We start from the raw sequence: 25,638 nt of genomic DNA on the forward strand, positions 1-25,638 counted from the left end.
ATCTGTTATTTATGTTAACTCATATTTTATGGACTAAAACAAACAGAAACAGATATTTTGTCAGGGCATTTATTTAAACAGAAGCAAAAAAGTTGATCTGTAATCTTGTAACTAGTAGACAACTTTATTCTTACCAAATTTTCAAGTATTGTATTTGTAGAAGAGATGCAGTAGCATTTGTTGTGTCTTGAAACCTCAAGACTTTCTCCCTGTATAGAATCCCTTGGCAACAGCTGCTGCTTAGTTTGCCATTTCTTTGCCATTTCACTTGTGTCTTTTGCCTTTGTGTAGGTTTACATGGAGATCATGGCTGTTCTGACACACGATGACCAGTCCAGCAGGAGGCTCGAGGACAGTGCATCTGACCTGAGCCAGCTGAGCACACAGACAGTGTTCTCCATGCTGGATCATCTCACTCAGTGGGCCAGACATAAGTTTCAAACACTAATTGCTGAGAAAAATGCTGGCAAGTCTAGCAAAGACAGAAGTGATCTAAAAAGTGAGGGATGCTTATTTTATTTAAAACGGCATTAACATTATTTAAAGAAGTATTTTATTTATGTTTGCAGCTTCACATTGTGACCATTTACAAATGCTGTATTAATATAATATGTAATCTCTTTTATGATTTCTTAATGTTATATTGAGATTTCCACCCCTTCTACCCCAAAGGGATTGTTCTGAATGCCTGTTGCAAGAAATACAGATTTAAAATTTGAAAAATGAAATGTTAATTTTTTGATATGTTTAACTGTTTAACTGAATATAATATATTATGTATGTAATATATAATATTCTGTGCTGTCTTGCAAGATGCAGAAAGTTCACCAGAATTGTTTTAAATGAATTCTTATTGACAGAAGAGAAAACAGTGTTCTTTAATTAGTACAATTATCTCACTAAATTGTTAAACGAGTTAATTGAATTTTGATGCATAAGCTAATTCTTATAAATGAAACCTCAGTTGACAAACTTTTTAATACGTCTTTTTTTTCAACAGCATCAAGTGAGGACTATGGAGAATATCAAAATGTGACACGTTTTCTAGACCTCATTCCCCAGGACACACTGGCTGTAGCCTCCTTTCGTTCCAAGGCTTACACCAGGGCTGTGATGCACTTTGAATCATTTATAACAGAGAAGAAACAAAATATTCAGGAACATCTTGGATTTCTTCAGGTTCTGAAGTTCTTTTTGGTTTATGTTTTTTATTTTAAGATTAAAATGTGTATGATAAATAAAGCTTGGTGAAATTCTCCTTTTTGACGGGAAGAAGAAAAGATTTATTTGTGCACTTGTTAAACACAAGTGTTTAGTCATCTGTGTTTCAGCAATATTTAGTATGTTCTCTTGCTTGGCATGCTTCTTATATGAAAAGGAATTAATAGCTTTCTATTGTATAATAAAAGATTGTAAATTCCTGAAAATAATTAAATGTGGGTTTGTTGATAGGATAGTATTTACTGCTTTGAAGTTGGCTATGTGTCTTTTGCCAGAAAATACAGCCAAATATATTAACCAAAAAAAGAAACAAGTACATTGGAAGAAATTCCAAGTGGCTTATTCTAAAGTAGAAAAAGAGCTAATGCTAAAGGTATTGCAAATCATAGAAATTATTTTTAAGAAGTATTTTAACCTGTGGGATGATCCTGTTTGTGGTTCCCTATGGTTTATATTTGTCAGTGACACTTCAAATTTGAAAAAAACCTAGTATGTTGCTTTTTCACCAAAAGTAATCATCTTTATGCTATCATGTAATAATAGGATATTTATTTTACTCTTTATACAGATGGCTTCAGGTAAGTTCATGTGGTAGTCTATCAATAGCATGAGACCATAAATATTACTGTATACTAAGGAGAACTAGGGCTCAGCTTTGGAAAGAGCCTGGCAAAACTGACATCTTCAATAAAAATTGATTGTCAATGAGTCCTACAGAGTAGTGTGTGCCCCATGTTTAAGGAGTTCTGTGATTCTGCAGGTTATTAGTGAAATACCTGAGTGTTTTTAATGGCCACATCCAATTCTGTTTGTGTACAGAAATTGTATGCTGCTATGCACGAGCCAGATGGAGTGGCTGGGGTGAGCGCCATTCGGAAGGCAGAGCCATCCCTCAAAGAACAAATCCTTGAGCATGAAAGTATTGGCTTGTTGAGAGATGCAACAGCCTGCTATGATAGGGCTATCCAACTGGAACCTGATCAGGTAAATAAAAACTTTATTTTTCTTTTTTAATAAATATCATTATTATTTTTAATCTTTCTAGCTCACAGATGACCAAGGAAAAAAAACTTCTTCAGAATATTTAAGTAAAATAGATATCTAAGTGTTTATTGTGCCAGTTGCTAAATAATTATTGCTGTTGGAGGTGGCTTACGAACTGAAACAAATCTCTTACTGGACTTTTTGAATGTTCATTTATTTTACAGTGCAATTAGTTATGCCTTTTTATATTCTAAAAAGCACCCAAATGAGCATATTTCTTCCTTCAGACTGCCATGAATTTAATTAATGTGTATGTAGGGTTTTCATTTGTTGTTTTGGGTTTTTTTTCTCTTTCTAGATCATTCACTATCATGGTGCAGTGAAGTCCATGTTAGGCCTTGGTCAGTTATCTGCTGTAATAACTCAGGTCAATGGAGTGCTTGCAAACAGGTACTGTAAGCATCTAATACACAGTTCATTTGAATAATATGAAGCTCTGGTATAAATCTCTGCATCAGTAGCCATTTCTGCTCATTATAAAATATTTGAAGCTTATTAAACATAATTGAATTAGCAGTGTGAAGCTAGAAAACTTTGAGGGCTTTATCTATAAATAATTTAATTTCAAGAAGTCCAGAAATGTTCGTAGTTCTTGCCTGCACTGTAAGCAGTGTTGATATGTGTTTTAATTTCTTAAATAGGATTTTTGCATTGTTTCCTATGTCACTGATTCCATTGGTATTCTGTAGTCTAATAGGTAGATAGATTAAAAGCTGGTAGTTTTTGATGTACCACAGAAGTTAAATACTTTGGAGGTTGTATTTGTGGGATCATGTTGTAGAGATCTTATTTGTAATCAGTGCATGTCCTTTGGTTTTACTGACTTTCTTTAGAAGCAAGCTTATCTTGCCTCTTTTCAAGTAAGAGAAGTTTTATGTAAAGAACACTTGCTAATGTAATGTAGGATTAACATACTGAGAGGAGACAGCACAAAATTGTATTGCCTTTGTTTTCTTTAATAGGTCTGAATGGATTTCAGAGTTGAACACTTACAGAGTGGAAGCAGCCTGGAAACTATCACAATGGGATTTACTGGAAAATTATTTGGCTTCAGGTAACTTATCATTTCATGAAAGTATTCATACTTCATTGCATTTCTGAACAATTGTATGTTTTAGTTTAATCATTTTGAATCAAGGGGCAGCTACTATCATTTGGTTTGGATTTCACTGGTAGGAGGGTTGGTTCTGACTGTTCTGGATTTTGTAACTGAATTTGATTGTAACCTGTGTAGTCTTTGAGCAGAAGTTTTGAGTGGCATTTTTTGAGTCTATCTGGCTGGGTGGATTGTGGAGTTGAATTATACAGTGTTAATAACATGCAGTTACTGAGTTCTGAGAAAAAGTTATTTTTCCAGTAGCATGTTAAGACAGATTAGCATGTCAGGTTAAGCTGCTTAAAGAAGCAGAGTCTTCTTTTTCTTCCCAAAGATGTGAAGTCCACTACTTGGAGTGTCAGACTGGGACACTTGTTGTTATCAGCCAAGAAGAAAAATGAAGCAGCTTTTTATGAGACGCTCAAGGTTGTTCGAGCAGAGCAGATTGTGCCCCTCTCAGCAGCAAGCTTTGAAAGAGGATCCTATCAGCGAGGATATGAACACATTATCAGGTTTCTCATTTTCATGGCACTATTTTTAAATTCACAAACCATGTAATCAAGTATGCAGCAGCAAGAATTTTGCATTTCTACAGTAAATGGTACATTTTTTGTCACCTTTTTTTTATATTAATCTAACTGAAAACCTTTGATTAATTAGGAATTTATATTTATCCTCCATGAAAAACATTCCAAATAAAACTATGTGGTATAGTCTTGCCAGATCAGCTAGCAAGCAAATGTAAACATCAGGTAATAAAAACCAGCAATTTAATTCCATGCTTGGAGTAGTACAAATAGGCCAGTAACTCCATTAACTTAAGAGCATTGCTTTTGATCTGTATGGAGGCTGAAAAACTCTTTTTTATCAAGAAAGAGCAGTAAGAATTACACCCCATCCCTTTTCTTTTTTATTTAACTTTTAATTTGGCTGCAGTAGACTAAAAAGTGAGTAGCCTTTTTGAAAAAAAGACTTAATGCTTCCTCTGCACTGTAAATGCATCCTTATGGCAAGATATTGGCTGAAGCCAGTTGAAGTGCATGTTTTAGTTACTTCTTAATTCTCTTTTCTGTTGGTAATTTCTGCAGTGTTGTTTGGGAAATGAACTTTGGGAATTGAGAAAGAAGTGTTTCAAAGTAGTTTCCTTTAGCCACTGATCCAGGCTACTTGGGAGCCTTTCAAGGATCAATTTTTCTCTGTCAGATGTACCCACTACATTTGTAGCCACTTCTCTCTGCCAGTGAGAACTGAGACATTTACAGCCACTCAGCTTTCCATCTTTACACGGACGGATATTCACAGTAATGGTGTTTTAAAATAAATGGAATAACTTCACTTTAAGTAAAAGTATATTGCTTTTAAAATGGGATTTGTTGAAAATGTCAGATTTTCTGAAGAATTGTTGCTGAAAGTAATAGATAGAAGTACTCTATCTAAAGATTGACTTCCTCTCTGGGTGATCTACATTGTCTCTCTGTTCAGCAGCTTGACAAAGAAATATTGAGGAAAAAACTAATCAGTTGATAAATCCTGGATTTTGTGTGCTTGCTTTTGCTGCATTTTTGCTTTTCAGAATAAATCCTACTGGGTGACATTATTTACAGGACCAAATTTTAGAAAGATAATTGAAAAAACTTTGTAAGATTTGCATGTATCTCAAACAGCAATCAGTTCTCACCAATTTCCTGCCTTTATTTTGCTAACACAGGTTGCATATGCTGTGTGAGCTGGAACACAGTATTGGGCCAATGTTTCAGCAAGCAGATGGTGACCACAGCAGAGATTCCCTGAACTGGTGTGCTCGGATTGAAATGACCCAAAACTCTTACAGAGCAAAAGAACCCATTTTAGCACTGAGAAGGGCTTTGCTTAGTCTCAGTAAAAGGTGAGGACATGACTGTTTCTTGTCTGTGTTGTATGCTCAGTGATTCTCTGGGTTTCCATATATATGTTAGAAGAGAGAAAATAAAACTCAGATAATTTATTCTAGACAAAAGCAGTCCTCCAGTATTATGTACCTTCAAAATAAGGAGGAGAAGCAGTGTCTAAAGGCAAGAGAAGCAAGAAACAGGGAGAAAGTGTATTTATTTCTAGGCCTAAATGGAAAAAAAGGTGAAACAAATGTATTAAAATAGTTTTAAATTATCATTATGTAGCATATAATTTCTTGAGAAATTCAACTTGTGTTTCAACATATTGATTTTTACTTCAGATTTTAATGTAGCATTCAAAATGGAAATGTTCTATTTTTTGCAAAAATGTCCCTGCAGCCAGGATTACAGTGAGCTTGTTGGCCAGTGTTGGCTCCAGAGTGCCAGAGTTGCAAGAAAAGCTGGGCATCACCAGACTGCCTATAATGCTCTGCTGAATGCTGGGGAATCAACTCTCTCAGAACTTTATGTAGAAAGAGCAAAGTGGCTCTGGTCCAAGGTAAGGAAAACAAAAATGGAATTTCGTTTTCTACCTGGAAGAAAATAATATTTTTAATTTTCTTCAAGAAAAAAAGGCACACAATCAGCATATGTAAAACAAGATATGTCAGTTGGGACTATCAGCTCATTGCAGCTGATCTCCAGGTGCTGGTCAGCCCTGTTCCGTATCCACTGACCTTCCTGGCACCCTTGTATAACACTGGTGGATTACCTGGCAAATTTACATTCTTTTAATAGTACACCTCTTCTTAATTTGCATCCTTTTAACAAATAGCAGCAAGTAGGCAGCAAACATGATAGAAATTATTGTGGTACACCTAAAGGCACAACAATGCTGAGATAACATGGAATACAAGAAGCATTTAAAGTTAGTAATATTCAGTTACCACAGCCAGAATGGCCTAGAAGACATTTGGGGACACAGCTTTGCCTTAAAGCAACTCTTAGAGGGAAGTTTTGCATCTCTCTTATTTAAAGTATATAAAATGTTTTCTGTCTTTCCCGTAGGGTGAAGTTCATGAAGCACTAATTGTTCTCCAGAAAGGAGTTGAGTTGTGCTTCCCTGAAAATAAAGCACCCTGCAGTAGCAAAAATCAGCTCATCCATGGTCGGGCAATGCTGCTGGTGGGCAGATTTATGGAAGAAACTGCTAACTTTGAAAGCAATGCAGTCATGAAAAAGTATAAGGTAATCTGGAATACTGCCGTTAACAAGGCAGGAGCTTTGAATGATAATGTATTCCTTAAGTAAGCTGCTGTTCTGCTCCTCATAGTGTCACCCAAGTATAACATAGATGGAATTAAACAGTGCATCCATTGTAGCAGGGAAGCAATTCTTCTTGTTAGGATTTACCTGTCTTAACTAGGTTTAATGTAACACATGAGTACAGGGAAGACTGCAGTTCATATCATTCTTTTTAAATAAACAAGTTACAGAAGTGTGGCTTTTTTCTCATGCTTGCACAGATTAGAATTCCTCACTAAAATGGACTACTCCAAATACTCAGTTGACTTGGTGATCCATTGCACTATTCTTCAGTGTTATTTCTCTCTCTGGTGGTGACTTGTAAGTGTGATTTAAATGTGCTTCCAGTCTCTGAAGAACTAGGAAAAGGGACACCTGGTATGATCTTCTTAAACAAAACAGCACTGCATACTTCATCTTGTGATACCTGTGAAACACTTTTTGGCATTGATTAATATTGCCTTCTAAAACAGTAGGAGCTGCAGATGTTTATGCTTCCTTAAAAGCAGCATGTCTCCTGTCCAAGTTTTGGTATTTGATACTGCTAAGAGTTACTGCTGTCTTACTAGATAACATACATCTGTAAAAGTAATTTAGGGAAAAATGTAAATGTATCATACTCAAATGAAGGTTGAAATAATGTAAACAAATGAAATTTCAGTGGATTCCATGAAAACACTAACATTCAGTAGTCTCTGCTAAGTATTGGCACAGGAAAGAAGCCAGTGTTATTAGATAAGGGAAGTCCCTCTCACCAATTATTTCTTTTCTAAAACATGTCACACATTTTTTTGTTTTTCTTTCAAACATCATGATTTAGAAGGAAAAGAGAAATGTGAAAAATATGGAATCATAGATTCATTAAGGTCAGGAAGATGATAGAGTCCAACTGTTAACATCACACTGTTTCACTTTTCAAAAAGCTCTGAGAAACCCAGTACTGAATTATTAGGATCAGGAACCTGATTTTAAAGAAAGTATGATCATTCCTAGTTCAGGAATCCCTTATCATGAATTGTCTGTCTTCAAAACCTAGATGTATTTTGAAAATGGACTTCTGGTTTGTAGAGGCAATTATCTTGAGGCAAAATTAGAATTTTGGAGTTACAGGGTTAACAATTAATAACTATTGTGTACATACTCTGCACAACATAACTAATATAAGATTGTTTCTTGAAAAGGTTTACTTTTATTTATTATTTTTAAGTTAGCATCCTCTCAGAAGTAATTGTCTCATTTCGATGTTGCAGGATGTTACAGTTTTCTTACCAGAATGGGAAGATGGACATTTTTATCTTGCAAAATACTATGATAAATTAATGCCGATGGTAACTGACAACAAGATGGAAAAACAAGGAGATCTGATTAGATACATAGTTCATCACTTTGGGAGGTTAGAGGGGAACTTGGCTTGCTTTCTGTAAAAGGATGACAATTATCCTGGGGAAAAAAGCATTTCTGTAGGAATATATTGTCTTTCACCAATTCAGACTGACTCAAATTTTTCTGCATGATTGTAAAACAAAGTACTACATCCTTCCTTTTTGTTTTCATACATAATTAATTTTACTTCTGACCAACCAATTGTGTCTTTTGTCAGAAAGTTAATTATTTAATCTGTGGTTTTGAGTAATAAAAAAAAACCCCTTTGTATATTTTTTGGTTGTTGCAGATGCATTAAAATGCTGACATCAATTTTTAAAATTAGAATGGAATATTAAACAAATGAGAATGTAAAATTTGTATTACTTCTAATATATATCATTCTTTGATTTAAACATTTAATCACAGGTCTCTACAGTATGGAAACCAATTCATTTATCAGTCAATGCCAAGAATGCTGTCTTTATGGCTGGACTTTGGAGCAAAAGCATATGAATGTGATAAAGGTAGAACATTTTTTCCCAGTACATAGTTCCCATGTCATTCTTTTGAATAGATGATTGAAAGAACGGTGAAGTAGATTTACAGTTTTTTGTTTAGATTTACTGCGTGAGGTTATATGGAAACAAGAAAGTACTACTATTCTTGTAAAATACAGGATGTTAATATGCAGGAGAGTATTAATTATTTTAATTAAATATTCCAGAATTTTTCTTAAGTATATAGTGAGACAGCATTGTTCCTTGGGTAACTCAAGGCATTAGATACAGGGAAAATCGTTGCATGCCCCTGGTCACCACTTTTAAGCTGCCTCATGAGTGGTTAGTAATAGTGTTGTATGCACTTGCTACAGTAAAGTGTTAGGCCTTGGAGGTTTTTTTTCAATTTGTTTTGGTTCCAGTCTTTGAAGGAATTTTTCTGAAATTTTCCACCTCATTTTACTGTAACAAAAGGGAAAAAAAATCTTTTAGGCAGCAGCATGATGGCATGAGAAACTAACACCACAGATGCACTTTGGGTGGGAGATTCTGGTACAAATGAAAATTGCAAATACTGCTTGCAGGTGTGGAGTGAAGCAGACAGGTGTGCTCCTTGATCTTGTCCTCATTCTACACACTTAGGTCCACTGTTGGCTGCAGGCACATCAGTTCCTGCACTCTGAAACTCAAGGTGACTGCTCAGGGACAGGGGTGGAGATAGGAGCAGATGTACTAATTTCATCCCATGGAAAGACTTTCTTCATTTCCTCTCCACTAAAGAACATTGGAATCCTTTTAAAAGGCAATTACGTGAAGTGGTTTTAGCCTGTTCTATGCCACTGTATCATTTTAGAGAAGTCATTTTAGGGGTGTGAGGAGATTTAATTTCCTGGTATTCTGCTTAGTTAAATAGCATATGTATTCAGTCACTGTATGCTGTGTTAAAAAGAATTTTACAGTTGGAACTTTTTAGTTGCCTTCAATTTTTTTTTGGCTCATGAAATTGCCAACAAAATATTATTCTCTAGCCTTGATTTAAATGACTTTCCATTTCCAGTGGGGAGAACCAGGAATATGGTATTTTCATTTTTCAGCAGGTCGTTCAGAACGTGTTCAAATGAAAAATGATCTGGCTAAAATAAACAAGGTGATTACAGAGCACACAAATCACCTGGCACCTTACCAGTTCCTGACAGCCTTCTCTCAGCTCATCTCCCGAATCTGCCATTCTCATGATGAAGTCTTTGCAGTTCTGATGGTGATTGTTGCTAAGGTGTTCTTAGCCTATCCACAGCAAGCAATGTGGATGATGACTGCTGTGTCCAAGGTACCTTGATATGTATAGCTACACCTTTATTGAGTTCACAAAACTGTTTTTCTCAGAAATGTAAATATAACCCATTTTACTCTGAGCTGATAAGAAGGATTTGAGAGGCTCATTTGTTATGATACAGTGTTGTAGAAGAGGATATAGTGCCATCACTGCAAATTATTTTATTGCACTCTTAATTCAGATATTACAGTTTAAATGTTCCAAATTGGAATGCTAATATGCATCCAAACTTGTATGGTGAATTAGGAAAGGAAATTTGAATAACAAATAGCTGATGAATTGTGTAGTTATGGGCAACAGATTTTGTTGCATTTACAAATTGTGTTACAGTACTTTCAGTCCTATAATCAAAGAATCAACTTAGTAGATAGCTGTAATTACAAGTAATTACTTAGCAGTAAGGTCATTCCAAAGCAGACTGGGAAGTGGGCTGCATACTGTTTCTTGAGGATGGTGAAATAACATTCAGGATACACTGACATATTCTTCAATATTGGCCTTTATGTTGTATGACTCCCAAGAATGGTTTCAGAAGTAACTCTCACACACCCAACAGTACCACTTCAGCTTTTCAATTGAAACTTTTCAATTTCAATCCTTTTCCAGACATTAAATATGATAAGCAATATGGAAAGAATATTAATTACTGGGGCGGGATTCTTCAAATCTTTGTTTAATAAATTTTAACTTTGCTTTTTTTTCAGTCCTCTTACCCTATGAGAGTCAATAGATGTAAGGAAATTCTAAACAAAGCTATTCACATGAAGGACTCTTTAGCAAAATTTGTTGGAGATGCCACACGCCTTACAGACAAGCTGCTGGAACTGTGCAACAAACCGGTACCCACAGAAACAAACAAATGGCTGCATGTCGGGGGATTAGTCAAGAATGTCATGCAAAAGCTGCTTCTGATTGCTTTCATTAGCCAATTCATAATCATATCATAATTTATTACATTAATAATAATATACCAATAATAATCATTATTAATTCATAATGCTTAGCAGAAAATGCACAAAATTGTAAAACATTTAAAATAGCTCTAATTGAGCACACTATAAAATCTTTCAGTACATAATGGCTTGTTTAACAGTGCATGGACTTCACATTGTTTTGTACTTTCACATATCATTCATGCCCATTAATTTTCAGGGTTTTATTGTAAAAATACGGTGGTTGTACTTTTATGAACAAATCAACTTGATAATGAAGGTAGAACTAAATGAATTCTTTCATTATTCTGTTTTTATATTCAAAGTGAAAAATGTCTGTCATATCAGCCAGATATACTTACTTCTTGATTATTTAATTTGAAATGTAGCTTGCTGTTCTTATTACAATCAGCATTTATTATTCTAGTCCATTTATTAGTTAATATGAAAGAGCAGTATTATTTTAAGTGTTTGTTAACTTTAAAGGTTATTTCTAACTTTGGTCATCTTTTTTTCCAAGGTTGATGGAAACAACTCAACATTAAGCATGAGTATTCATTTCAAAACACTGAAAAGATTAGTAGAAGAGCACACCTTCAGTGAAATTCTCATTCCCTTGCAATCTGTAATGATACCAACTCTTCCCTCAATTCCTGGTACCCATGCTAACCATGACCCTTTCCCTGGCTGCTGGGCCTACATCGCAGGCTTTGATGATGCGGTAAGGCTCTAATTGTCACCTGCTTTTTCACTTCATGTTCAACAAACACAGCTGCAAATGCATCTCTGTTCTCTAGAAATGGGAGGAGGAAGTAGGAAATTCCATAATTACTTCTGTGGAAGCTGAGCTGAGTGGCTTCTGCCACAGCAGCCTGAGGGAACTGTGGCCCCTTGGCATCAGATAAAGATTTGGTCTGAGGTTAATGTGCTGCAGCACCGTGGAAGTGCTAACACAGTTGGTTGCAGTGGTTTATTACAGTTACACACTTTATTTTGGATAATCTGGTACAGATGTTACTTAAGAAGTTCTTTTTTCTTTAGGTGGAAATTCTTGCCTCGCTTCAAAAGCCAAAAAAGATCACCTTGAAAGGTTCAGATGGGAAATCCTACATTATGATGTGCAAACCAAAAGATGATCTGAGAAAAGACTGTCGGCTGATGGAATTCAACTCCCTTATTAATAAGGTTTGATGAATGAGACAATCAGGTGCATTATACTTACTGACCAGAACAGAACAGTGAGCTAACAAAAAATCCAATTGAGCTTTAGCAAAAAAACCAGTAGCAATTGATACTCTATGACTTCTAACAGGCTTGTGAAAACAATAACAAATTACAATATACAGGACAGGTTATTTACAATAAATAAGTATCTGCAGACTTTCTGCTGTCAAGCTCAGCATTTCTTGTTTAGTAATTTCTAATATATTTTATAAAACACAGGTAAATTAATTTTTTCATACTAAAGTGTCGCCATACCTCTTATTTTAGTTCTGTTTTGCTTTTCAGCAATATGCTTAAGGTTAAGGTACCATGTCCTCTGTGCAGTTAAAGCAAATGACAGCACCTCTGAAACACTGAAAGATTTATTTCAAATATTGCTTTTAAGAGATTTAAGCCATGTACAAGTTATACAATTTGACTATTTTATTGCAAAATCCTCTTTTTTTAAATTTACTTTGGTGAACAGATGCACATTTTGCTTTCATTTGACCTACTGGAGACTGTGAAGCTTAGATTTGTACATTCTAGATTGTGTGATTAGAAAGTAGTTATAGATAGAATGTAAATGCTATAGATCCATTTTGATCCTATCTGTGTTCAGTGTTAATCTCATTTTCCTTTTGTGAATAGTGCTTAAGAAAAGATGCAGAGTCCCGTAGGCGAGAGCTCCACATCCGCACCTACGCAGTGATTCCATTAAATGATGAATGTGGCATAATTGAGTGGGTGAATAACACTGCTGGTCTAAGAAATATCCTGATAAAACTTTATAAGGAAAAAGGTAAAGAAATATATTAGAATATAGTAAAAGTTTTTAGATATTTTTAATGGGCTTGTATCTTTTTAAGGAAATAAAGCAAATGGCAGGAGTCAGGCTAAATTCTAGGAAGATGTAGTCACATGTATTTTTATCTATCAGCAATGTATTATTATTCATATGTGTGGTAGGCTTTTGCTCTTAAATGGAAGAGAGCTGGAGCTTGGAATGAACAAGTTCCTTACAAGTACTGATACCACAGGCATCTTAATACTTTCCTACATACAGTGATGTAAATGGTTTCAGCAGCATGGGGATGTGCAGCACTGAATAAAAAATACTTGAACTTTTTCTCTAGATTTGATTTGCTATTTTTCATTTTTGTTACATTTATGTGAGATAATTAATATACAATTGAATCAAGGTTAGGAATACAGCAGCTTTACAGAGAAAATATCAGGTTTCTTTTGAATTTCTTGTTAACAAAGCAGCTTTCTGATCTGTGCAATAGAAGTTTGAGGAAAAACTTCCCTGTACCCCACAACCAACATGGTTTATAGATTATTTTTCATTTGATCATTTATTTCAACTTTACAGAGACATTTATTTTCTTTAAATTACCATATTGTAATAGTACATGTAAGGTTTTGTATTTGGGGATTTCTTCTCCCTAACTGAGGAATTGTGTTGCAGGTATCTATATGACTGGGAAAGAACTGCGGCAGCACATGCTTCCCAAGTCAGCACCTTTGGCTGAAAAGCTGAAAATGTTCAAAGAGGTCCTTCTGCCTCGTCACCCTCCTCTCTTTCATGAATGGTTTCTTAGAACATTTCCTGACCCTACTTCATGGTGAGTGACTGGGTTGGGTCAGCTCAAGAACATTCAGTTTGTGTATTTCCCTAAGAGTTAATGGCAGCCCAGGATGAGGCCAGCAAGGTGAGCAGTGCCTCAGAGCTGCCTGCTGTGTCTCCCAGGTACAACAGCAGGTCAGCCTACTGCCGCTCCGTTGCCGTCATGTCCATGGTGGGCTACATCCTGGGGCTGGGCGACCGCCACGGCGAGAACATCTTGTTTGACTCCTTCACTGGGGAGTGTGTGCACGTGGATTTCAACTGCCTTTTCAACAAGGTGAGAAATGCCACTTGCTGAATGTGCTCTGTGTATTAAATGCATATAAGTTATAAATTTCTGCTGTCTCAAGGTTTTTTTTCAAGTTTTTACTTTAACATATCCATTGTGTTCTTTGTCTCACTTTGTCTTTTATTTATATCCCAAAAAAGCCTGGGATGTGATAGTTCTGTGTGCTGCATTCGATGAAAACCACCTTTTTGATTTAGCCAGTATCTGATAACCTGATGTGGATACAGCCCAAATCACTGTTCATATTTTGTGATTCTCCTCTCTCCACTATCACCCTCCAAACAAAACTGTAATTGCTACATTCAGAATTCTGCTGCCGTGGAGAATTTCTTGAATGGTTCTCTCTCACACAAATTCAGCAGAAAAATTTCAACAGTTCTGTAAAATAAATAGCAGAAATTGTGGCCAGATTGGGATTTGGAGATTTGGTGTTCCAGTTGAAAGATATTTTTGGTGTGGGACATGTGGCCTTTTTAATTCTGATACATGAAGTAGTAATATTGTTAGGTTATTTCTTCTGGTTTCTTTTTAGTAAGTCTAAATTGTCCTATATAATAATTTTTTAAAATGTTTTTAAGCTAACTTGCATATTATAAAAGTTAGCATTTTGCAATGAGACTACAGAGCATAAATATATATTTAAGAACGAAATTTTATACCCTGTATTAGTGTGTTCAAACAGGGAAAAAGAGGTTATTTGTACAATGTTATCTTTTACGTATTGTAAGTTCCCCTTATCTGAGTAGGACTGTGAGCTGAGCAAACATCTCTTGCTAGCTCAGAAATTGCTACTGACAAAGATGGAAAAAGGAAGAAAAAAGCTAAAGCCAATGCAATTGTTACTCTTTAATACTGCTTAAAACACTTAGGGCATCCCTTTTTTCCCCAATGTAAAGGGAGAAACTTTTGAAGTTCCAGAGATCGTTCCTTTCCGCCTCACCCACAACATGGTTAACGGCATGGGCCCCATGGGCACGGAGGGGCTGTTCCGCAGAGCCTGTGAGGTCACCCTGAGGCTGATGCGAGATCAGAGGGAGCCTCTGATGAGGTATGGCCGCTGCTTTTGTGCAAACTCCTCAGAGCTGTCTGTAGTGTAAATGTGTGCAACAGTCACTGCTGGGGAATGTGCCAGTTCCAGCATGGGCCTGTCCTGCAGCTCACTCTTACCATGGCATGGAGCTCAATATAAAGCAGTAGAAATATTCAGCACTAACTACAGGCTCCTGACAGTGTTTGTGTTTTGAAAATTAAATGTATTTTATGTATCATATCCTTTTCTATTTTTTTATTTATTTAGTGTCTTAAAGACTTTTCTCCATGATCCTCTTGTGGAATGGAGTAAGCCTGTTAAAGGGAATACAAAAGCCCAGGTGAATGAAACTGGAGAAGTTGTCAATGAAAAGGTGAGTTTAAAACAAACACAACCTAAAGTATTCAAACATCAAATATCCATTATTGTTACAAATTACATATTTCCTAATTGAAACTTCATATTTTTTTTTCTTCCATTTAAAAATTTCTCTGGTTGTTCTTTGTTATCTCTCTGTTCATAATTTTTATCTATAAAGAGATTCTTTTAAACTGATAAAAAATGTAATTTATCTACTAAAGAACCAAACAAAAAAGACTGTAATTCTCTTGTTGGTATTAGTAAATCAAGGACAACATCAGCAGAAGCAATGGATCTTGTTTCCCCTCATTGCAGAGTCCTCCAGATTTACAGTGATGGTGACATCTGGAGTCCTTTCCATGTGTATTTTTATGCTTTTCCTGAGTGGACGTTTATTATTGAATAAATATGTGCCTTGGTACATATAAATAATTATGTGATTAAAATTAAGATTTCATACGTTTCTTTATTAGCTGCTGCTGAAGACTGTATTATTGATCCAAAGTATAGCTTAATTTTTATTATCTTCCCTCTATGCAAAATTTCTGATTTGTCCCTTTCTATTTTTTTAAGGACTATTTAATGAAAATAAATGTCTAATAGCAGGCAATACTTAGGGAGCACTGACAAACACAACAGCTAAGATAAGGAAAAACTACATCATTGAAACTGTATGACAACAAAGAACTTGCCTGGTCTATTTTAGCACAGAAAATCTCCTGGTCTTCAAACAGTTACTAACCAGTCTGCATTCTTTTACAAGAATTTTTTTTTACAAGACCACCCACATAATTGTATATGTTAACTGCTTTTTCTGGAGGAGTGCCAATGTTATGCTTGAGCTTTAAAAGCAAATGTGTGAGTGTAATTGGTATGAACTAGCAACTCCAGTGGGCCTTGGAACAGCTCATTTTGAGATGCTCAAATTTTAACCTAAATTTTCCAGACTTAAATTTTAACCAGCATTCCAGGAACAAGGCTAGGAAAATGTTGCATTTATTTGAAATTATTTGTATGCAATAAAGCTTTTTAACAATTCACAAATATAAAGATATAGCTCTTTCAGTCTCCTTTGGTAACTTTAAACTGTAAAAATGTAAGACAAAAGTTATAGCTTGACCAATAATATATTCATTCTGGAGAATTGTTCATAAAAGTGAGTAACCTTTGTTTTCAGTGTAGCTGGTATAGGCATCTGGATTTTGTATTAAATTATAATATGATTTCAAGCACATCCTAAGAAATACTGGTTTTATTTTGAGAAGTGGAAGTTCATGAATAGTACAATTTTTTTTTCCTTCCTTCCAGGCCAAAACCCATGTCCTTGATATAGAGCAACGGCTGCAAGGTGTCATTAAGACTAGGAACAGAATCAAAGGATTACCTTTATCTATTGAAGGGCATGTTCACTACCTCATTCAAGAAGCAAGTGATGACAACCTGCTCTGCCAGATGTACATGGGCTGGGCTCCATATATGTGATATTTGTTCCCTTTGGAATGGTACCATCCACAAGTGCTGAAGCTATAATATTGTTGGGAAGGAATCAGCCAATGGTACCTGGTTACTTCTGTTGATTTTTGGCTGCAAGGAGAAGAACAGGTTTATGGTCTTCCAAAATCTGTGTAAAATGTACAGTGCCCTTGCAAGGATGCTATGAATGCAGATGTGTAAGGTGGAAGGACTTACCTTTTGAACACACACAGAAGGCAGTACATAAGAACTGCTTAAAAATTAGACTATGCAAGGCTCTGACTATATGAAAGATTTTCATTATGTTGACAGATGCACTATAAAGTACTGTATATTTTTGTAAACACGTTTCTCATTTGGTTTAGATTAGAAAATAAAACAATGAAGTTTAATACTGATAGGATGTAAAGTGGTTATTTCAGCTTTTGTACTCATATACAGAAGGGCTTTCTAAAAATTATTAGTATTTCTTTCCAGCAGTAGACTTTTCTTCAACTTTGTTCCATGTTGCCTGGTTATCTCTAGGAAAGCTTCTGGGATCTTAAATCTTAGCATGAATAAACTGGTAAAGTTGTTTCCATGTTCTGAACCTGTTTCCTTAGCCCTTGAGTGCTAAAAAACCTCCTGAAGGACAAGGCACAAAGCTGGGGGATGGAGGGACCCTGTCAGTGTGGCTGTGAGGCCAGGCCAGCCGGCAGGTGGTTGGAGCTCCTGAGAACCTTGCTCTGCCCCTCTTCCTCCCCTGGAACAAGCACAGCTCTAGGGGTGTTTTTCTGACTCCATTTCAGAAAAGGTGTTTTAGCACAGGGGGTAGACTAAAATATGGTTGAAAGGCAAATGCTGTCTTACATAAGTGCTTGCTTTCTAGGCATCCAAATTGTAGGGAAATGAAGGGTGGGGGGAAATAGGGAAAAATTATACCCTTTTAACCTACAGTAGGCTATCATTAGAATTTTTGTACAGTGGTTTTGTTTCTGCTATTCTGAGAGACAAAGAGTGCTGTTAGGTTTTGAACATAGGCTCACACGGTGGTGTGACACTCGCCTGTTTCTTCTCTTCAGCTGAAATCCAGAGGTTTGGGAAAGTAAAATAATAGGTTTGCAACCGCTTCTAGGGCGTTTGTTTCTCTGTCTATCTACTGGATAATCTAGAAGTGTTGCACTGTCCCATAAACGTGACGAGTTTTCCTAGTAAAATTCTTGGAACATACAGTGATCTTTTCCGGTGTTGTGTTTGAGTGCTGACGTTGTTTTTCCCAGTTTTTATCAGTTTATGGGAGCGCAGAGAGCCGCCCGGGGAGCTGTTGCAGCGGGCGTTGCCACCGCGCGGGGAGCAGAGCTGCTGCCCGGGGCGGGGGGACGGGGCCCGGGCTGGGGCAGGGCAGGGCACGGGGGTCCCGCGTGTTCGCCGCCGTCCAGGCCCTGCGTGCCGCCAGCGGCGGTGAGGCAGCCGAGGGGTGGGAGCCGGCCCGGGCCCGCCCCGCTCCCGCCCCGCTCCCGCCCCGCCGCGGCCGGGCCCGCCCCGCTCCGGCGCCGCTCTGTGCCCGCTCGCTGTCGGTGGTGCGGGCGCTCGGCCGCTGTCAGTGCGGCGCGCCGGAAGGAGGGCGGAGCGCGGCCCGCGGTGTTTGGTTCCGGCGGGGCTCTGAGGGCGGCGGGGAGCTGTGGCCATGGGGGTCCCCAAGTTCTACCGGTGGATCTCGGAGCGGTACCCCTGCCTCAGCCAGGTGCTGAAGGAGCATCAGGTGAGCTGGGGGCGGAGCGGCGCTGCCTGACACCGGCCGGCCCCGGGGGGTCCTGCCCCGGCCCCTCGGCGGGATGAGGGAGGGGGGCGAGCGGCCGGGCCTCGTCCCCGGCCGGCCCTGCGGGACCGAGTCCCGGCTCAGGCCGGCTCGCCCACAGCCGGGGCGGCGCAGGGGGGCGGCTGCGGCTCAGCGGGAGCGGCCGAAAGTGGTGGGAGGGCGGTGGGCGATCGCTGGGAAGCGGGCGAGGCGTTCGGTGCCCCCTGACAAGCCCGTCTGTCGGGCCGAGCCCCCGCTGGCGGGCGGCAGTGCCCGGAGCCCGCACTGGGGGCCGGCGGTGCTTTCAGCAGTCCCGGACCCGGAGTGCCCCGTTCCCCCGGGGAATGGCCGGCCCGCGGCGGTCCCGGCCCGTGGCTGCCCCGCCGGGCTCTCCCCTCGCTCTGGGTCCCTTCGGCAGCTCCGCGGTGCTGCCTCAGCACCCGCGGGGAGCCCAAGGTCGGAGTTTGCTCCTTGTTGGGCTCAGAAAAGTTCCAGCTGCTGACGGCCAATGGCGCGGTAATGACGAGGGACAGGTTTTACAGCTCGGCTGCGTTTCCTTGTTGTTGCCTGCGTCGGACAGTTTGTGTTAGCAGCTGAACTGGGGAAGTGTGTTCGAGCCTGGGAAACGAAAGCCGTAAATCGTACTTCCAACAGTTGGACCAAGACGTCATCTTTTCAGAGATAGCACGTTTGGTACCTGTTGGATACAAGCGCTTCTAATTATTATTTTCAGCTGGTGTCACAGATGTGGTTTTGTAGATTGAATAAGGATGGTCTGAGATAGGTGATAATTGAGAGTGTGTTTGAATATTGATACGTTTTCCCTAAACACCTGTGATTTTTAAAGATTAAATAGCTGTTGTGTCAGGGTAACTAAGATGCCCAGCTTAAGTGATTCCCAGCTTGCATGTTTGGCCTTACCTGCTAGTTTTAAAGCAGTTTTCTAAAGCTTAGGTCTTTGCTTGTGATCTGTTGGCCTTCTCTGAAGTGTCTAAAGCTATCTGTGTAGCAGGGCAGCAGCAGTTCATGCTGCCTTTTCTGCTGTTTCCTTAGAAGCCTGGGCTGCTCACACATCTTTAAACTTGTGCTGAGGAACTGTGGCAAGCTGAGGAGGCAGCAGTGTCTGCTCTAACCAGGGGAATGGCAGAAGGGGTGCTACCCTTGGTGCCTCTTGAAAGAGGCAGTTAGAGCTCTTAAGATAAACAGTAAACATGACTTAACCCTTCCAGGTCACTTGAATATACAAATTGACACATATTGGCATATAGATTATATGCTAAGAGTAGGAGAAAAAAAACCAAACCAACAAATTGAAAGGCCTGTCTATGTAAAACAGCATTATTGTTAAATCATAGCTGTGCTTCTTGAAGAAAACATAGGACCTTTTATGTCTGTTGTTTGTTTAGTTTTTGTCTCTTTAAAATGCTGCCTGTGCATTGCCCTGCTCACTTATCTGAAAGCATGGAGAGCAGTTTGGTTACTGAGTTTAACCATTCTAAAGATCATGATGTGCAACAACAGACGAGTTACAGCAGTTGAGTGGGGATCATTCCTGATCCTACCTCGAATTTTTTCTCTTCACCATTTCCTCTTTCTAAGACAGTTACATTTCTCTTGCATCTGGAGGATAAATGCAAGCCCAACCAGGTGACTTTAATGATGTGTCAGCAGCAGTGCTATAGAAAACTGTGACAAGCTGGCAGTGCCTTTTCCTAGGTGTGATGATGGAGGGATTTTGTGAACAGTTTTACTGGGGGATTCGGGAATAGATTTGTTTAATGTCAGTGCTCTTGTGGTGCCTTTTGGTAACACCAAGGTAGTACTGACCCCTTTGTGTCATACATTTACCAGTGTTTGTTCTCTGTATGTTGCTTGTGTACATTTGGGAAGGCTTTCTTTTTCCTTTAAAAGAGAGTGTAACTGCTGTAGATAAGGCTGTTAGAAGAGCAGAGGACTAGATGGAAAAAGAAAATCTGTTTGGAAAGTCTGGGTAAGAAATGTATGTTATTATAGCCCACTCTGCTTTTGGTGCTAATTTCCACTCTCCAGACTCAAAGATGCTCACAAGCATAGCTGAAGAGACAGCGTGCAGTGGTTGGGGTAGGAGCTGCTGAACAGGGGGAGAACTCTAAAGATTCTTACACCAGCTTTGCTTGGAAATATTGTTGGAAATTGCATACTCCATTTTTATTGTTAGTAGTGCAGCTGTGAAAGTTTGAATCGGTTAAATGTGCAGGCTTACAAAAAAGAAGGAAAAATCTTCCTGAAAACAGTGGTTTTGGTTTGCTTTTCCATTTTACAATGTAGAAGATAGTCTGAGCAGAGGGGCAAAAGTCCTGAGGTTCCAGGATAAGAAAGCCAGGATAAAGAAGGAATCTGTTCAGCTGACTTGGCTCACTGAGGAAAATCATAGTAACAGATTGCATTGCAGGCAAACCCAGACACTCTCACTCTGCCTGTTGGTTTGCAGGAGGTTCCACAGAGGTCTTCCCACCTCAGCTCATTTCCAGAGTGCTCTCAGGTGTGCCTTGGGCAGTGCCTGCCTTCACCAGCTGATACTAACTGTGGCATTTGTAGATTCCAGAATTTGACAACTTGTACCTGGACATGAATGGCATTATACATCAGTGTTCACATCCAAATGATGACGATGTCCACTTCAGAATCTCAGAAGATAAGATTTTTGCCAATATTTTTCACTATTTGGAAGTACTGTTTCGCATTATTAAACCAAGGAAGGTTTTCTTCATGGCAGTTGATGGAGTAGCTCCAAGAGCAAAAATGAATCAGCAGCGTGGGAGACGTTTTAGGTAAGAAGATGGGTGCTGACTCTGTCCTGAGAATAGTAAACACCTAAAAGAACCCACTTACTGAAATGTGTGCCATGCAGAGTAAGAGAGATGGTGAGTGGTTGTGCCTTTGACAGTAGTTTTAATTGAATGAGGGTAACTACCTGTAAAATGTTAAAATCAGGATTCCAAAAGGAAAGCTTGCTTGCTATGTAAATTTTTTCTCTGTGTATGTGGCACTTGGTGACAAAGGGAGCTTTTTCTTACGGAATTTTCTGTGAAACAGCTCTGCAGTGGAGCTCTTTCAGATGTTTCCAAATGCTTCAGAACCTGTGAGAGTCTTTGATATTTATGAATGCTAGTTCTAGATATGCCTGTTTGGTAGCTGTAGTGGAACTCATAGAAAAAATCAAGTTTCTAATGAAACTGATTTCCAATTAATACCAGTTACCAAGCTAGCTCAGATACAGAACTACAAATACATTAAGAATTGCACTAATGTTTTGGGAGATTTGGAGGCTTTTTAAAGATTGCTATAAGGAAAAATAGCCAGTGGTCTGACAGTACCAGGATGGTGAGTGAAATGCAGCATCAACAAGCTGCAGGAAAGGAACAAGAGAAAAGCAAGGGAATTTTTTTTGTGATTTGGTTTTTGATGTAATTTTTGCTTTAAGGAATAAAGGAGGTTGAGAGGAAGCAGAGATTAAGAGTTCTAAATAGAAAATTGTAGCCGAATTGAGAGCCAGACAAAAACCAAAGACTTTGGTGGTTACTTTGTTTGTGGTTCAGAAATAAACCAGAAATAGGAAATTCTTGGCCGAGAAAGTCTAGCATGATGTTTAATTTCTCCATTACTGGGCATGGTAAATTGTTCACTCGTGACTCCCTTGGAATTCCACACCTGCTGCTTTGTTTAGCTTTTGTTAACTTTGTCTAACTGTGTTCAACAGCAGTTATTGTTCTGGGATAGCATTTTCAGATGTTTAGATAATAAATATTGCTGTTGTTTCAACATTAATAGCCATTCATTGTGATCAGCCATTGTATGATCACCTTGTTAATCTAAATGCTGACTGCATTTGAATAGTAACAGATTTTCACATTTCTATGAAAAAAGTGCTATTTTTAAGCCACTTAAGTTGTATCAGATATAAGTCCAAACTAATCATGTATTCATTTTTCTCTTTTTTATTTATTAAGCACTCTAAGTATTCAACTATATTTTGTCAAAAAGCTGTACTAGGATATTAACATTTGAAGAAGGTTTGTTCTCTACTCTCTCTCCAATGCTGTTTTGTTTTAGATCAGCAAAAGAGGCAGAGGACAAAATAAAAAAGGCATTGGAAAAGGGAGAAACTCTCCCTACAGAAGCCAGATTTGACTCCAACTGCATTACACCAGGTAAGATCACTTGTTGATTATTTAAATTAAGTGCTTATGGTTTGTCATCTGTATTTTGGTACTATTTTCCTATCTTTAGGCATGTGTTTTTAAAAAATAGAAGGCAGAATCAATAAAGGCTTAAGTAAGTTTGTACAAAAGTTTTTGTAACATTCAGTAGGATTGGAATTTTGTCTCATTCTAAAAATTTTTTAGATTACTATGTAAAAAATGAAATGTCTTAGGAAAGAAACCAGTCATCCCTTCATTTCTGGCAGAAGTTTTATTTGTTGACATTTTTTAAATACTTCTGATATGTCAGTGCAAACTAGTGAAAAATTTTAACTTATGTTTCTGTTTTCAGGAACTGAATTCATGGCCAGATTGAACGAGCATCTTAAATATTTTGTAAATATGAAGATTTCCACAGACAAATCCTGGCAAGGAATAACAGTCTACTTATCAGGCCATGAGGTCATTATATTTTCTTATTATCATATTTTAAATACATTTATTTGTATAGGGTAATGCTTACTGCTGATTTTGTTGGTTTTTTTTTTTTGTTTTGGTGTCCAGACCCCAGGGGAAGGTGAGCATAAAATTATGGAGTTCATCAGATCAGAAAAAGCAAAGCCCCATCATGATCCAAACACAAGACACTGTCTCTATGGCTTAGATGCTGACTTGGTATGTGCAATTAAAATAATACAAATAACAACAGGGATTTGTCAAGTATCTGCATTTTTGATATCTTCCTAAGCTCATGGGATTTTAAAATGGTTTGAAAACAAGCATGTCATTTTGTCTTCCTGCCAACTTTTGAATTTGTAATGAAACCAAACATCAACATTTTTTTATTTAAGATTTAAAAGACATTAAAAAGTAAGATCTTTCTGATATCTCTTTGTAATAGATAATGCTGGGATTAACAAGTCATGAGGCACACTTTGCGCTCTTAAGAGAAGAAGTCAGATTTGGTGGTAAAAAGGCTCAAAGGTGAATTGATTTAACTTTACTCTTACTTTATTTATGATGAAATTAAATCCAAAACATACTGGGTGACTAAAACAGGTGTGTGTGGTGATTTGGGTTTTCTTTTATTGATTGCATAGTAATTTATGAAGTCTAGTAATTTAATGAAACATAATAATTTAATGAAACATAGTAATTTAGTTTATTCTTTGGGTTAGAATAGTCATGAAATTAGAGAAATCAACATGCTGAATTGTGCATTTCAATAGGTTTACATGAAAAAATGTATGCTGTCAGAACAGCTGATTCCTTTAATCCTTTAAACTTTGGTATGTTTTACTTTTTTCTTCATGTAGTAATGGAGCAGCCTGGGCTCTATTGACATTGTTTCCATAACTGTGTTAGGCAGATATTAACTTTCAAAAATGTATATATGTATATTTGTATGTATATATATATATTTATATCTGAGGTTTTTCAGTTATTCCTGAAGTAATACAGGAATAATTTATAACTGTTACTGGGGCTGGGTTCCTTCTTTGAAGGACTTTGAAGCATATATTGGGTACATAAAGGTAGAAAATGGGGGAGACACAAAAAATACTTCTGACAGTAAGGAAAACACAGAATAAATCATAAATGTTTAGAGAAATGTGTAATTTTTGCTAATAAAGGAATATTTTATTTCCAAGGACAATATGATGAACATCAGAAATATGCTTTCTTTTCAGTCTTTGCAGTCAACATTTCACTAATACTTGTGGGTAGTGTTGGCATGCAGCACTGCAATGTTTTTAAAGACCTTACATCTAATCAAAGTGAAACCTTGGTTTTACCTTTGTCAAAAATAAAATAATGTAAAATAAGAGTGTGATTTACTTTTTGAAAGATTCATTAGTGAAAGTATGAAATCAAAGTGTTATTTATTCCCTCCCCCCTCCCCCCAAGCATTGTTCCATGTTGTAATTTCTGAATAATTTGCTCATTACAAGAATTTACTTCTGTAAGTTACAGAAATTGCCTTCTGTCAATACTGTCACTTTTGTGGATACTTACAGTTCGAAATGTGAAAATCCTAAAAATATCTACAAACTTATATCTCACCGTGAATGTTTTTATTGAGCGAAATTGCTTGGCTTATCAGGATTTCAAAGTCCAGTGCAATGAAGAGTAAGGGCAGAATGTCTCTAGAGTCTTATGGCATCAACCTGGTTGGCAAAGTTCTTTAATACCAATATGAAAATTGCATTTTAAAAATGGCAGAATTGATTCTGAAGTCCAGTGTAGCTCAGAGTTTGTCTTACATGAGTTTGTCCTGCATCTGAAGGCTATCCCCCACATGTTCCTTTTGAGATCATTTCTGAAATTTCCTCTTTATGTGTGAAGGTACAAGTATTTATGCTGGTTTGTCATTGGGTTGTCTCAGCTAGTTATAGTATCTACAAGGTGAAATAGTCCTTTATTAATTGGAAATACATCATTTAGCTCATTAATCTTTTGCTGTAGGTATTAACTGATTTGGGGCTAATGTTGGCTTGGGTTTTTATGAGTAGTTTTAGTGAAGAGAAAAAGGGAAGGCAGAATATGTATTGGCTATGCCATAAACAAACAGTTGGTTTGTTGTTGTTCTAGTGCAGCATTGAAGCCATGAAATGATACATACAGAGCATATTTTCAAGTTGAGCATATTCATCTCTTACAAGAACCATTTCAAGTGACTACAAATGTAACCCAGCTGGTTTAGATGGAAATTCGTGTACTCTGTTCTCATTCAGACTAGTTAGAAAATGCCCTAAAATGGTGAGGCTTGGTGCCAAGTTAGACTAGTTTGTCTCTTTTTTGAGCAATGGGATAAGGAAATAGGATTTAGGAAATAGTTACTGCAGCTTGGAACTGCACACAGCTGTCCTCTAAGTTAGTTGTTCTCTATACAATCACACCTGGTGTTCAGAAGATGCTACTGCAAAATTTTATATATAATCTCAAAATAGCTTCAAGGAAATGTTTATACATTATTTCTACAAAGATAGAATCCTAGTAAAATTTCTTGTGTTTGGGTAACCTTGGACTT

The 25,638-nt window shown here is 37.7% G+C and overlaps 2 protein-coding genes across 5 annotated transcripts in view; both read left to right on the forward strand.

Moving 5' to 3' along the window:
- Positions 1-17,047, forward strand: part of ATR (ATR serine/threonine kinase) — a 38,834-nt gene extending 21,787 nt beyond the window's left edge. The window contains exons 27-47 of the mRNA XM_058030975.1: positions 292-499; positions 1,001-1,179; positions 2,041-2,205; positions 2,564-2,655; positions 3,228-3,319; positions 3,696-3,873; positions 5,070-5,246; positions 5,632-5,791; positions 6,301-6,480; positions 7,788-7,930; positions 8,329-8,426; positions 9,494-9,726; positions 10,437-10,571; positions 11,185-11,385; positions 11,706-11,849; positions 12,519-12,669; positions 13,339-13,495; positions 13,621-13,774; positions 14,683-14,834; positions 15,084-15,189; positions 16,485-17,047. Of these exons, the coding sequence (XP_057886958.1) occupies positions 292-499; positions 1,001-1,179; positions 2,041-2,205; positions 2,564-2,655; positions 3,228-3,319; positions 3,696-3,873; positions 5,070-5,246; positions 5,632-5,791; positions 6,301-6,480; positions 7,788-7,930; positions 8,329-8,426; positions 9,494-9,726; positions 10,437-10,571; positions 11,185-11,385; positions 11,706-11,849; positions 12,519-12,669; positions 13,339-13,495; positions 13,621-13,774; positions 14,683-14,834; positions 15,084-15,189; positions 16,485-16,658 (3,279 nt within the window). The 3' untranslated portion in view covers positions 16,659-17,047. The remainder of the gene's footprint in view (positions 1-291; positions 500-1,000; positions 1,180-2,040; positions 2,206-2,563; positions 2,656-3,227; positions 3,320-3,695; positions 3,874-5,069; positions 5,247-5,631; positions 5,792-6,300; positions 6,481-7,787; positions 7,931-8,328; positions 8,427-9,493; positions 9,727-10,436; positions 10,572-11,184; positions 11,386-11,705; positions 11,850-12,518; positions 12,670-13,338; positions 13,496-13,620; positions 13,775-14,682; positions 14,835-15,083; positions 15,190-16,484) is intronic.
- A 1,263-nt stretch (positions 17,048-18,310) lies between these two features.
- Positions 18,311-25,638, forward strand: part of XRN1 (5'-3' exoribonuclease 1) — a 39,112-nt gene continuing 31,784 nt past the window's right edge. For all 4 annotated transcript variants that reach the window (XM_058030769.1, XM_058030770.1, XM_058030768.1 and 1 more), the window contains exons 1-6: positions 18,311-18,390; positions 21,004-21,236; positions 22,519-22,616; positions 22,960-23,069; positions 23,172-23,282; positions 23,509-23,591. In XM_058030769.1, coding sequence (XP_057886752.1) covers positions 18,316-18,390; positions 21,004-21,236; positions 22,519-22,616; positions 22,960-23,069; positions 23,172-23,282; positions 23,509-23,591 — 710 coding nt within the window. In that variant the 5' untranslated portion in view covers positions 18,311-18,315. The remainder of the gene's footprint in view (positions 18,391-21,003; positions 21,237-22,518; positions 22,617-22,959; positions 23,070-23,171; positions 23,283-23,508; positions 23,592-25,638) is intronic.

Source organism: Melospiza georgiana, chromosome 10 (assembly GCF_028018845.1).
Source record: "Melospiza georgiana isolate bMelGeo1 chromosome 10, bMelGeo1.pri, whole genome shotgun sequence".
NCBI classification, from domain to species: domain Eukaryota; kingdom Metazoa; phylum Chordata; class Aves; order Passeriformes; family Passerellidae; genus Melospiza; species Melospiza georgiana.